The sequence below is a fragment of the Hyposmocoma kahamanoa genome, unplaced genomic scaffold (assembly GCF_003589595.1).
Source record: "Hyposmocoma kahamanoa isolate Upper Pololo Valley unplaced genomic scaffold, ASM358959v1 262, whole genome shotgun sequence".
Lineage (NCBI taxonomy): Eukaryota > Metazoa > Arthropoda > Insecta > Lepidoptera > Cosmopterigidae > Hyposmocoma > Hyposmocoma kahamanoa.
Window position 1 is genome coordinate 2,510,536 of NW_020653765.1, and position 15,066 is coordinate 2,525,601.

Consider the following 15,066-nt stretch of genomic DNA (forward strand, 5'->3'; position numbering starts at 1 on the left):
ATATATATGCAGCACTTTGCGATCAAAGCACAGACAACAGACCACTTGAAATAAGAAACTTACCATTGAGTAGCGCGTCCACAAAGTTAGTTACGATAAAAATCGTATTTAATATTAAAAGATGAAGTCTTAAACACCTGCTTATCGATATTCTACAGGTTATGTCACGGAGAGAGTGCGATGGAATTGCACGATTTAATTCCGCATTCCCCTTTCCATCACTGGGGGATTAGACGTAGGCTTGAGCTGCACCCCTATGTTGTAGATACTCCAAAGATTCGCACGTAGTGTTACGTTTCCACGTTTATATGGCGAATGGCGATGTAGTCGCATTCCCTGTGTTGAGACTTATTCCCTGAGAACTTGGATCTTTTTAAGGCGAGAGTGCATACCTAAGCATTATCTAAGTGTGCATGATACATGTGAGATAGAGGTCAAATGCACAGTCATATTTTATAATATAATAAAAAAAATAAAAGGGCGCTAAAAAAGTAGCTAAATTTTTATTGTCGCTAAGTGTAATACAACACAAAATGCTTTATTTCTCTCAAAAAGGTTTATAAGTAGTTACTTTTCATATAAAATAACAAGTTCCTTAGTGACTGCTGGAGTTTGTAACTAGGTTGAGGACCTGTGTTACAGATGACCAGGTTCACACCCTCTAGGTGTATTAAGAACGATACATGCAAATTGCAAAATAAAACGTAGTATAGCAAGCGTAACATATCTTCTACATAAAGGGACCCTTCACTACTGGAGTTTGGCTATCAATATGACCAATAATTTGTCCCTGTCCATGGTCAAATGAAACAGTTGTTCTGAGCTCGTAACTACGGTTCACTCCCTTATATATATTATGTAATAATGCGTAATGTAATGTATTATGTCAATAAAAATAAAATTACGCTTCTGAGGTTGAAATATCGCTTAGTCTAGTGACAAAGTCGCCAAGTCATCGCTGTAAAAAGCAATAGTGATCGCGACCCACATAATGTTCATAATATCACAGTAAATCACTTTACCATCACTAACACTGCACGCAAATTTGTATACCAACACACAATTTGAGGCTAACGCATTATGTGGTGACCACAAGACTGATTGTCCGCGTTATGAGTACGTTGCTTCCGGCTTCAGTGCAGCTGACCTCGTACGCTACTTTCGTTGTCGCAATTCTACGAGACATCAATGAGAATTGGGTACAACAGGGAAATGTCTAAGATTAAGGTTTTGTTACCATGTAATCCTTAGTTACGAAAGAACATACCATGTCGACCTGAAGGTAAGGCGGCATAAATTCAGATTTAGGCCGAGTTGTATTCCATTGTTCGCGGCTTTATCGCGTTCGTAAACGAAGCGCGTCTGTGTGATTTCGGCAAATAATTATTTCATGGAGCAATCTTACAGTGGTGTTTATTTATTTATATACAGAGGAACACTAAAAAAGGTTGAATTAATATTTCAACGTCCTTAAAAATCATTGGCCACATATACCAGAACGTTTAAACGAAATTAAATTTTGTTTTTATTTTCAAATTAAGCTGAATGTGTGCCCGTATGAACATTGTTATCATATTTCAATCTCTTTTTTAGCATTCCTCTAAAATATACTCGTATGTCCATAAACATTGTGTCATACATAGATCCATCACAATATAGAATTTGGAATTCTAATTCAAATTCTTTATTGCTTATCATGTTGTACATTTGTAGTTATTAAAATTTTTATAAAAATTTCAATTTTACATGTGAGCTTAGCAAGACGCGTCTGTGGTCTTAAGTTTTGTGATCGGGAGTGGTATGGAAAGAGACGGGGGTGCTTTTTAACAAAATCGCAAGCCGCATAGACGTACAGGAAAGGAAGAGTTAATATTGCATACTCTAAAGAAGTATGGTTTACAGCTATCTGTTACATTTATATTAGCAAGCACCCTTATGCACTTCCGAGTACAAAAGACTCGGAAGAGTCTCTATGTATTTTTTTTTCGTCAAAGTTGTAAATTATGTGCTATCGTGCTAAAGAGGACAATATTATTATACGTGATACGTGTTTGTGACATGTACAATAAAAGTAATATTCTAAGATTTACATTTTGGACTTAGCGACCGTTTTTGTGTTTCTTTTTTTTATAATATCAAGTGACGGGACTAATAAGTCTTGCTTCTGATGGTACGCGACACGCTTATCCGTGACAGTTGTAGTGCCAGTCAGCACCTTAAATCGCAAAGATCTGAAGGGCACTACCAATGCGACACCTTCAACCTGAGACATAAGTTAACAAGTCCCATGTGCCTATGTAACATATATATATATATATGTGTGTTTCACCAACAACTTTACCTTTCAAAACCGGATCGCAGAAATATGTAAGATGGCAGTACTTCCCTGGACGAACTCTTTCACAAGGAGCTCTACTGCTACTAGGTATGTATGTGGTGGCTAGGGTTGAGTTTTAATCTGAGGTGTGAAATTAAACCTGGGCGTGCCTGTGACATTAAAGTTGGCTTTTAAGCAAAAGTACCATTCGATCAAGATTAGTTTAGTGAAATCGATACCCTGCATTCGTTTTTGTCAAGTCCTTGAGCGACACAAATAGGCAATCTCTATTGGCGAAGTTGATAAGAAAAACTATGTTTATGGAGCCCAGTAACTGTGTCAATTGCTACGCTATATTCGAGCGCCATAAAAGAAACATATTTGCACTTACATTGCTGTGAATCTATTTACATTGTACATTTACAGTGCGGTTTGTTACTAAGCGTATTTCTATTGCAATTTTCTTGGGAGTTTCAAAAGAAACTTAATGTTTTTTGTTTTTATTTCTAGAAAGGGCGCCTGGATTTATCCCTCGGTAGAGAACTTTTCCAAGGATTTCAAAACGATGTTCTTCTTAACCGTTAGCGAGAAACCGTTAAACATTCACTCATATACGTACGATTAACTTAAACATTAAACAACAATTACTTAACTGCCTCCGTGGCTGAACGGCTACCATACTGGTCTGCCACACGGAGACCCCAGGTTCGATTCCCGGGCTGGGAGAAATATTTGAAAATTATAAATGAAACTGAAAGATCTTAAAGCGAAAAACGTGTACATTTATACATAATACTTAATTAATTATCCATTTATAAACAAGAATACGTAAATATATATATGTATATTGGTGTCATTCAGTATTTTTTGTTAATTCTGAAATCGTGTTTTTTCAATTCCACAATTTTGAGTTACGGACATTATTTAATTTCGTATGCGATATATGTTTTTATTAGTTCTATACTTATTTATGAATATACTCTTTGTTTGCTCCCATTTTGCCCAATTTCTATTTTACTATAACATAACTTACAATCGTTATACTTAAAATTTTAAATTTTTTAATTTAAACTTATTTATTTCATATAAAAATGATTAATTCCATCATAATAAGGCAGAATCTCAAAATTAAAGTTTATAATGTGATTTGGTTTTATACATCAATTAATTAATGGTTTGGCTGTGTATCTTTCCGCAGACATTGATCTTTCATGTACAATCTTTTATTTTTTAAATCTAATCTACTTAAATTACCGTTTTGTATTGTTTCTGTATTTTTTTGTGCAATAAAGAATATTTCGTACATTAATTCATTGTGCATAGCATAATGCACTTTAAACGTCAATAGTGTAACATGCAAACTAGATATATTAGCTGCGAGAATTCCCGAGACTGCTCGAGAAATCTCAGGTAAACGCGCGGCCTGTTTTTTACTTCATATCTAGTTTGTACATTACACAATGAATATAAAGTTCATTATGTTACGGAGATAAAAGTTTGTTTCCATTCCCTTCCTCGGTAACGTAAATTGAGCCTAGCAAGGCTACTCGGCGGCGTAATAAGAAACGAATAAATAAATAATAATGATAAGTTCCTTACATCATTCATATTGTACTGCTGCTTTAATTTCGTAACTGACAAACAGGGAAGTGACATTGCCAGTGTATTAGCTATAGCGTAATCATTCGTAACAACCAGAACTGGGAAATGGACGAATTTCCTCAGTATTAAGGGCTTTATTGGCGTAAAAAGAAATTTTTTGGAGGATTTGGAGCGATTCGCTTTTGTTTGGTTTTTAGATAACACAGACGTTTTCATATCTTTTCGTTGGACTTTATTTAATTTAAAAATAATTTCATACTCTGCAATATTTATAAAGCGTTAATACATACCTAATGTAAAAGTAAATTAATAAAAAATTATGATTAGATGGTTTCACCTCAACAGAAAGAAACTACTAATTAAGACTAGAACTATCATTTTGAAATGGGTCTATGACCAAGCGACAGTGCGCACTGTAATATGAAATTAAAGTCATAGATTAGACATAGGTACATGCCGCCAAAGGGATTTGAACCGTTGATCTTTTAACCGAGAAACAACCTTTTTCTCAATTGGCATAATGGTTATTACGAAGAACACAACAAATTCACGAACAGATGTACAGACACACCTGAGTAAGGTCAATTAAAATACAATGAAAGTGCAAAAACATTGCAATCTCAATTTGGATAAACTTTATTCCTTTATTATATCTATTGTATCTGCCTTTATTTGTACTTTGGATAAACTAATACAGCGCACTAGTGCACACACACAAAAAAAAACTCAAACGAAAAACCCTATACGTCACTACATTTCTTTTTCTATTTTTGGCTGTCCCCGGTTAACATTGTAGCCAACGAAAAAATAGTTCGATTTTTAAAAATAGGCTACAATACCCCATATTTTCGAATATATGGCGGCATGTTTTGTTTCACCGTCAGCGGTTACAATAATTCTTAATTTTATTGCTATTTCACGGACTATTTTCTGAAAGTTCATTTTTATGTTTGTCGATTTATATGTATGCAGCGCACTAACGATTTATCATCCCAAAAAACGCTGCTTCCTACTAAAGTATTTGTTTTAGTACCATTTTCAGTGTCGATGATATTAAAAGATATTGTTCACTGTAGGTTGTTCAACCAGAGCCAAAGAGTAGAGACTAGAGCGTAAAACGATCCGTTTTACGGAGATGTCTGGGTATCTGATACATGACTTTTTTTAAAAGCATTGTGGAAGGGAAGATCAAAGGAAAAAGAAGCAGGGGAAGACTGAGGTGAAGTTACTTAGATCAGGGCCTTACCATGAACGTTTGTTACATAAATGTTTGATTTAATCGCGTATAAATATATTATTTACCGACAATTCTAGTGCACAAATAAATAATGAAGACCAAGTGTGGGTAGTTAAAAAAACTTGCACTGCTAGAAGATGTCGACACTCGGCTCTTCAGTCCCTTCGAGACCACGGACATTGCAACATGTCCAAAACGTCGAGGTAAATAAAATATATTTATTCGCGGTTAAGTTCCGATTTTTTAAAATCAAATAAATAGCCTAAAAAGGGCAAAGTGTAGATACATAGGGCGCACTATAAGTTTCCGGAAATGGTCACTTACATAAACAATATTTAAAAAGTAATTACAACATTTGAAAATCAAACTCCTTAGGCTGTAGAATACAGTTTGTTTCATCTGACTGTCACTTGTTTTTACACTGGCGTCATTTTAGAAATTAGCTTTCTACATCACCATGGATTTAACTTGTGAAAATTTTTGTAGTATGATACGACTTTAAGTTTAATTTAAGAGCTCAGCGGAGCTTCGCTCGGCTTCAAACTGCTTTAGGCGATGAAGCACCATGCAAGACGACTATTTATAGCTGGTTTGTAGAATTCAAACGCGATCGTGTAAATCTCAGTGACGAATTGTGTGATGGTCGCCCGTCCACTGCTGTGAACGACAAAAACATCGATGTTTTGCGCCGTATGATCAAAACAGACAGGCATGAGATGTACCGTGAGATTCGGGCTTCTTTAGGCTAGGCATGAGTCAAATCATTTGGGTGTGAAAAAGCTGTGCTCTCGATGGATCCCACACAATTTAACTGAAGCTCAAAAAACGCCATGTTTACCAGATTCAATGAAGGGGCGTCAAATTTAGTGTGGGAAATAGTAACAGGAGACGAAACATGGATTTATAGTTACGATCCTAAAACAAAGCAGCAATCGAGCGTATGGATCTTTCGAGATGAGCCTTAACCAACCGAAGTGGCACGCGTGCAAAGTGTCTCTAAACGGATGATTGCTTCTTTTTTTAATAAAACTGGACACGTGGCTACTGTTGCTTTGGAGAATCGTTGTACCGTGAATAGTGATTAGTATACGATCATTTGTTTGCCGGAAGTTATTGACAAACTCCGTAAAAATAACCGTAAACGTCGTATCGTCTTGCACCACGATAATGCCAGTTCCCACACGGCCAGACAGACAAATGAATTTTTGAAAGTGAACAACGTTGACCTTATGAGCCATCCCGCGTACAGTCCGGACCTGGCACTATGTGACTTTTATTTATTTCCAAAAATTAAAAACCAGTTACGCGGTCAACGATTTTCATCACCTGAAGAGGCTGTCGAATGTATGAAAAATATGTTTCATAGATTATCACGGAGGAGTGGCATAAATGTTTTCAAAATTGGTTCATTCGTATGAAAAAGTACATTAACACTAACGGAGAATATTTTGAGAAACAATAAATTCATTTCTGATCATTTCGAGTATTTTTTTCTTATTCATTCCGGAAACTTATAGTGTGCCTCACGTATATAGTCAAATACAGTTAATTGTATAAAGTTAGACAATTTACGAGCATCTGTTTGTATATGAGTATTTGTCGTTTAGGCGTAAAGAAACAATATGTTGAACTGAACTTTAACTTATCGTTCGTCCTTTCTTATCGTTCTTTTTTTATTTCAAATATAATAAGGCGTTTTTATTTGCTATTGTACATGGCTTGTTAGTGTATAATGCAATTCAATATAAAGGGACGTTAGACATGGGTATAATGCGATATTTTTTAGCTAGTAATTGCGTCCTATTAGTTAGAAGTTACCCTTGACCTTTTGAAGTTTAGCAGCATTGGGACTCAAATTTTTTTGTGATCCTAAACAACAATACACGTGTATGTGTAACTACGTGTAGTTGTTTTATGGCAATGATAATTAAATTAGATTATATACAAATTTTTACTGTTATAGATTGGTTTAGAATTAAGGTGCATATTATCACTCCAACTGCTATGGACAGAAGTGTCGCTTACCACCAGGCGCACGACGTGTTCGTCCCGTCACTTTGTATTTAAAAGAATTACGAAATCAGATTATAACTGCAACTGCAAGAATAATTAATTATCTTTTAAGAGTCACCTGGTCATCGCCCTCTGTCGTCGACCTCTTTGTTTAAATGTTTACATTATTTGAAACGTTGGTATTGTGTACAGTCCATATCAAAGCGTGTACTATCCTGACACGATGGTGACAATTTCAAATAATTGTTTTGTGTTTGCACAAAACAATTATTTTAAATTGTCACCAAGTTGAGGGGATGTTTTAATAACGCCTATTAAAATAGACAAAAAATTTAAAAGATTTGTTTTTTTAGGATACAAGTATTAAGTGACTGTACGAACAAAACGTGTGCATTGATTTTTTAAATTTATAATATCAAGTGACGGAACCACAGACCAAAGTCGTGCGCCTGATGGTAAGCGAAACGCCTGTTCATAACAGTTGCAGTACTACCCAGAGCTTTAAAATGCAAAGATTTGAGGGGCACTGCCACTGCGCCCGTCACTTTGAGACATAAGTTGAAAAGTCCCATGTGCCTGTAATTTCACAAGAGCACCCTTCATTACCGAAACGTAGTATTGCTCATATTACCGGTTAGCGGCAAATATAGGTAAGTTCTGGACCAGCTACAGCTCTTTCAAAGGGAGCTCTACTGCTACCAATATTTTGTTTTTCTCTATTAAATCAAAGACTGAAAAGCATCAGGTCAAAACGATAACGCTGTTTTAAAACTGTGCTACCTGAAAATATCCATATAAATTGAATGACACCATCCTAAATAAATATACGAAATTTGTACCTAATCTTGCCAAGGAGCTTGTCGATAACATACGTCAATAATCACATGGCCTTTGTTTTTATATATTCTAGAATAAAAAAATGTAGGTAAATTATGACAAACAACTTCTGTTTGTTTGTGATACATAAAGTAAATAGTTTAATCGCTATAAACTTAATGTTATCGTTTACAAGTAGCACTCATTTCTGCATTACTATTCTCTATATATTAATAAATCTAGTGACGAGGAACTGTTGTGAGTTAATATTAGACTAGCTTTAAAATATGCACGCCTCGTTTTCTCAGACGAGGGTTTAGGTTATTGTCCGTTAAACTGACCCAATGCTGGTTGGTGTCTCCATACGTTTTCCGAGGGTTGTGAACCTTGTTCGACGTGCAGGTTTCATCACGATGTTTTCGTTCACCGAAAAGGTCAAGTTAAATTTCAAATTAAATTTTGCACCTAAATTCCGAGAAACTTAGAGGAGCCACACACGGCCTCGGCTTGAGAGGCTTTCAGTCAAACCCGGCAACGGCTTTTTATTTTTATGTATTTATGTGGACTTACTTTTTTTTAGAATTGCAGTTTCGAAGTCTTAAGATTGAATTATACGGCTATGGATTAGAAATAGTCGCCTCGATATCGACCAGGCAGCGACCGTAAGCAACGAAATGAACGCCGATACGTGATTAAAATTTATGAACAGCTCCTTAAGGAGTGTGAGAGAATTATGAAATCTACTAGTTGGATTTAAAAAAATATTCGTCATGAAATCGCACACGAAACGAAGTACTGTCGTAACTCAAAACTGATGGAATGAATCTTATTGCCAATAATGGGATTATTTAAGAAGAAAATAAAAAAAATGCCGACAATTTACGGTCCATTTTGTTAGTACACTTATAAGCTATCTATTCTACTGTTGTACAAAAGTTACAGAATAAAAATAAAGAAAATAAAATGAATGAATGAAATGACTAAAGTTTCCCAACTAAAGACTCCCAGGTCGTAAAGTTCGGTGAATCTAGCAAGCAGTTTAAGACTTTTATTTACACGTAATAATTAGCTCCATCCACGTTTAAACGAAAATGCAAATTTATTGGTTCCATTCAGCAATTTTTTGAACTTTCAAATGGGTTTTCTCAATTTCATCAGTTTAGAGTTAAGACAAGATTTAGTTTTATGCAACAGCATTGACATAGATTATTCAATAAATTATGAAAAATGTACAACTATTGTACTTCTATATGACTTCAATTATAAGACATAGCTTCTTAGAATTGTTTATTTAACAAAATGGAGTGTACAAAAATGCAGGCGGTATAATTGCTCCCACTTAGTCCATGCACTGTTGCGTCAGCTTACAGCATTGCGTTATGCTAAGTCCTCCGCACGCGACTTTTTTGCCTCGTCCACGAACTAACGTCACAATTCTATTGTTTCAGTTGCCCGCTGCAGTCAAGTTCCTCGCCGGTTATGGAGCAGCAGTCGACTTCGCGCCAACTAACATATAACAAATAATACGCACATTAACTGCAAGTAAAAGGTCACGATAGTAGAGATTATAGCGAAAACACGCCTCACATTTTTGGAAATTAGTATCCCTAGTGTTGCACGAAGTCAGGAAGAAGTTAGTGCTGTGCAGAAAGCTGAATTCGCGTGTGATATCGATAAGTGTTTTGTAAAACGAGTGTGTTTTCGTTAACCGATAGCGTTTGATAACGCTCGAAAGTCATTCGCGGTGCCACACACAGCGCGGAAAGTCGCGTAGTAACAACGCTAGTTTCGCGTTAAATGTTTGAAGACAATTCGATATTTACCCAAGTGTGTACCGGTTCGGACTTAAGTGCTACATTGTGTACGGTATTATATGATTGTTATTTGAGAAAATGCGTGTGGAGTTCTGGTCTAGTCTGGCAGCTATAAGCTGGTTTGCGGCTTTCGTGGGATGCCATACTCCGAGCAGCGAATTGGAATCTGGTCGATATGGCGGCGATGAGAGATTCATGGGCAGCAGTGATACCTTCACCGTGGTCAACATCAATATTACCTACGAAGATGAACACGGAGAAATTTATACTGAGATCTCAGAGGTAAGTGTTCGACCTCTGTGGCCCATCACTGCATCACTGTTATTATCTGACACGTTATTATTATTCTTACAACAGACAATATCTGATAAATTTTAGATAAAAATATTTGAAGTAAAGGAAACTATTTGTGCTATGAACCAGAGAATTTCGGTTTATAATTTTAAACTAGCTTATTGCGTATGTATTGAATACACGGACCTGTATTAACGTTAATTACCTGTTAATTGGCATATTAAACACACTTGTGGGACAAGGGTGTAGAGTTCTTAATTCCTTTATTTCCTTCTCTGTAGCGAGTATTTCTCCTTTTCGAAAATAATGGCAAGTGTTGTAGTAACAAAAAAGAGACTCGAGAAATTTGAGTGTTTGAGATTGTACTTGATTATTATTTCTAAAACAAACCAATCGGCATAAATTACTTCGTGATATAATATCTTATCTTTTCACCACACGATAAAAGGCTTGAAAAGAATTAAGAAAATGTGGCCAACTGTTTTTGTCAAATGAATAAATGTGCCATTGACGACAAGTTCCGGAAATTTAAAAAATTCCGTTATGACATGAACAGCACTGGTTGCACAATCACATCACTTCCTTAAAAAATACGTCATAAGATGCATTCATTGATTAATATCAAATATAATTATTTGAATATATTTTTTTAATATCATGATGTGTATACTTCCTTGATATTGATCTATTTTTGAAAATACTTCACTGGTTATTGATGCAAAGATCCAACAAACGCAAAGACAAAATTTTTTCGATCTGGCTGGACTCGGACGAGCTTCTGTAGCCTCAACGTGGCTACCACTCTGCTAATTGAGCCACGCATCGAGTCATTAGATCTTACATATTAATTTCTTGATGAATGAATTTTATAATATTTATACTCGAATATTTACTTGTTTGTCTCGTATGTATTCCTCTATTATTCATCCGACTGCGATAAAATTTTCGTAAGTTATTATTTATAAAATTTATTGTGTTTTTACGTAAGATCATAAACTCTTTTTTAGCCCCAAAGTCTTACCAAACTTGTTACCTTCCAGTTTAAAAGAACATTTAAAATTTAAATCATTTTCCATTTATCTGATCGAGCGGAAACGTAATTCTTTCAAATAAAATTTAGATTTTTAAATTTTGTATTTAATAGGCGTAGAGCTTTTTTTATATGCTCGGAAAAAGAAACAATACTTAATAAAAGCAGGACATAATCAACGGCGAAAGAATGCTCGTTCCTTTTATAAATTTTTTCGTGACTTTCCGTGTAGTCAGTAACTTAGGGACGAAAATAATACATATTTATTTCGAATGTCAATCGCGTGTTTGTTATTTCAAACAAATCATCGTTTCGAGTTTTTTCCAGGCCTTTTTTTATAATATCAGGTGACGGCACGAACAAGTCGTAAGCTACACGTCTGTTAATAACAGTTGCAGTGCCACTCAGAGCTTTAAATCGCAAATATTTCAAAGGCACTGCCCTACATATTTGTGTATTTTGTCCTTTATACAATAAATAAATAAATAAAATAAACAAATAAAATTACGCCCGTCACCCTCAAACGTAAGTTGACAAGTATTATGCGCCTGTAATTTCACCAGTTGCTTGGGACCATGTTGATTTGTTTGAAAAAACAAATAGAATAGAGCACATGTAGAGATCCGCAAAAAGTAATTTCATGTAAGAATGGGAATAAACGCGATTAAACAATTTAATAAGTATTTTTCACACCTACCTAATTACCCCGAGGAACGTATCGGCCAGGTTACGCTGGCCGTGTTCACGGGCTGACTCAAATTTGAAATGTTAGTATAATGCAATTTGCGCATTGCATTTGTTTGATAGTGTAAGTATATTATAATTGACACAAAGATGAAACAAGCTCAAAGAATAATTCCTTTTTATCCGGCTGGACTCGAACAGCGATATTTTCACCTAACGCGGGATATTGCTCTCCCAACTTAGGTACGGAACGAATCAGCAGACCATACAAAATTCTCTGTGTGCTTTTTGCAGATATTTGTTTTTAGCTGTAACGGTTTTTTTGCCGAAGCGCCACTTGTGTCAAAACTATGAAAGTTATTTCTTCACTTTTACGTTGAGAGACTAATAGGCGAAAATGTCACTGGTTGGAGTGCAACCGGATCGACGGAATTTTGCTTTACGTTTTTTCAATCTTTGCCTCAATTAGCCAAACTACCTCTGTGGCCGAACGGTTACCATGCCGCACTGCCACGCAGAGAGAGGCCGGGAGAAATATTTGTATGGCTTACATCTATTTCTCTCGTGAGTTTGGGTGAAGTTTGCGGTTATCTATGCGTGAGGCCATGGCATCCGCGACACAGGAGTTTCTCTAATGCGGGGCTATGTGGAGTACGTTATTATTATTATTATTACAAAGAACTAGTACAGTACTTTCACAAAAATAAATAAATAAATAGTGTAATTACGTTTTATTTCCAAACAAAAATAATACATATTACTTCCTTTATAAAAAGGAGACTTATAGCTGTAAATGTTGTACCCCCATGAAAAATTGGAGTGACGTTAACATTTTCTATACTCAATTGTTATTTTACTTTTCGCATAATCGATCACGCCACGCTTTCCATCCATGGGCGTACAAATACATCACCAGTGATACAATAAAAGTAACAACACAATCACTTAAAAAAAACCAATTGAACTAGCTATTATGGTTAATAGCGATAGATCTATAAAGGGCTATTTATTTAATTTTTTTTTATAAAATCAAGTGACGGGACGAACAAGTCGTGCGCCTGATGGTAAGCACACGCCTGTTCATACCAGTTACAATGCCACTCAGAGCTTTAAGTCCCAAAGACCTGAGGAGCACTATCACTGCGCCTGTCACCCTGAGACATAAATCGACAAGTCCCATGTGCCTGTAATTTCACCAGCACCCTTATCCTTTAAAACCGGAACACAGTAATGCTGTCGTTACTGCTTGGCGGCAGAAATTGGTAAGGTGGCAGTACTACACTGGACGAGGAGCTCTCTCTAGTGAAAAATAGTAGCAGGGTTTTATAAGAAGAAGGGTGTTTTGTAAAAAGTCATGGAACAAAAATTATTGTTTATGAATCAAAATCAAAATAATCTTCATTTCATAGGTAAGCATTATTACACTCGAAATCGTCACATTGGTTAAACTCTACCGCTCTTTCGTAAGGCATATTTCCCTGAGAAAAATTAGCACGAAACTCTTGGGGTTGCTATTTGTAAATAACGTTTGTACACATTCAACATGTACAATATATATTTTTTTATTATCAAACATCATAGATCGAGACAACCTCCATGAGCTAAACGGGTTACGGATTTTTGTTATCCAAGTACGGATATATAAAAATAAAAAATTTTCGTAAAGAAATTACTATTCCTCTTGACATAAATTACATTTTCATAAATGTACAGTGGCGCTAGTGTAAGAATGTTAATATCCTTAAACAAGATACTCTGGGGCCCAGATTGTAAATTGCGCTGACCGCACATGATGTTGGTAATATGGTCCAGAGAGGTTGTTAGTATTTTACAAATAACCTGGTATGTTCACCTGTACTTAGAGACGCGATGACTTGATATTCCATTATTATTTCATTGTGTTAAGGTAAATTCAACCTTTTTAGCTATTGGTAGCACTCGAATACGTCAAGAAGCCTATTTTAATTATTTCTCCGATAACATACGGTCATTACTCACGTAATTTTTACATCTGTTATCATGAGCCGCATGATTGGTATGCGAGCAAGGAATAAATATAGTCAGCATGTCGTTGAATTTAGACAGTGTACAGATTTCTATGTTTACATCAACACAGCGTCACGAACTTCTTAATTTTTGAAATTTAATTTTTATTCATATATACATTAGACAACATCACATACTGTGCTCTGTTCTCAAAGTAAGTAGCTATAGCATTTGTGTTATGGAAATCGGAAACAACGACAGTACCACAAACACCCAGACCCGAGACAATATCGAAAAGTTAGTTTTCTACGCTGACCCGGCCGGGGATCGAACTTGGGACCTCAGAAATGGCGACACCATGAAAACTGGTGTGCAAGCCACTCGACCACAGAGGCCGTCGAAATATAATCGAAATATAAAACATAATATCTATTTCTCAAGTTTTATTAAAATCTGTTAACGAAATGTGACTGAAATCCAATATGCCTGATTCATTAGACTACTACTTTTACACCTCCTTTCCAACAAAAAAAGAACTTCGAAATCGGTTCACAAATGTCGGAGTAATCGCGTAACATACACTAAAAAAATACAATCGAATTAAGAAACTTCTCCTTTTTTGAAGTCGGTTAACAAGAAGTGTACACGCGGCGAGTGTTGAACGTGAATCAATTTTATTGCCCTGATTGATTTAGGCCTACCACCACTGAAAACATCTGCACATCAATTGACAGCGCGCACTTGCTTTGATCCAAACACGCTCCTTTAAACAATTTTTTGTATTTTATAAGTAGGGTGAATTCTCCAAATTGCGAAGTACGTGGAATTCCTGAGGATGTACATCATTTGCTCATGGAGTGTGTTCGTACGGAACCTGGGTGTGGTTGTTTGCACAGATTAGTTTTCGTGCTTTTAATGTTTGTTTGATTCAATCTGTTTTGTCTGAGCCAACAAGTAGTGCTGCGAAGATTTTCTACACCGTGTTTGGTTATGTAGTATTTTGATTATCTGTTTGGTTTCTATTAAGTGTTTTTTGAAGTATTGTTTTTTTAACAGGACTGACGTGTTCAACAACGTTCAAATCTCTAAATAAATAAATTATTTAAAAAAATACATAAGCAATAAGTCACTTCACAAGCTGGTTGCGGTATCTAGGCCTGCCTATTGCAGTCACAGAGATAAAGTCTTCTTGCTGTCTTGACGACTTGTTCATTTGCAGTCTAATCTAAAATACAAGTCCGTGCTCCTTAAATAAAATAAATTTCAATAAACA

At 35.7% G+C, this 15,066-nt stretch overlaps 1 protein-coding gene across 2 annotated transcripts in view; it reads left to right on the top strand.

Annotated features, from left to right (window-relative positions):
- The first annotated feature begins 9,438 nt into the window (after positions 1-9,438).
- LOC113228915 (protein goliath-like) overlaps positions 9,439-15,066 on the top strand; it is a 68,597-nt gene continuing 62,969 nt past the window's right edge. For both annotated transcript variants that reach the window (XM_026462358.1, XM_026462359.1), the window contains exon 1: positions 9,439-10,081. In XM_026462358.1, coding sequence (XP_026318143.1) covers positions 9,878-10,081 — 204 coding nt within the window. In that variant the 5' untranslated portion in view covers positions 9,439-9,877. The remainder of the gene's footprint in view (positions 10,082-15,066) is intronic.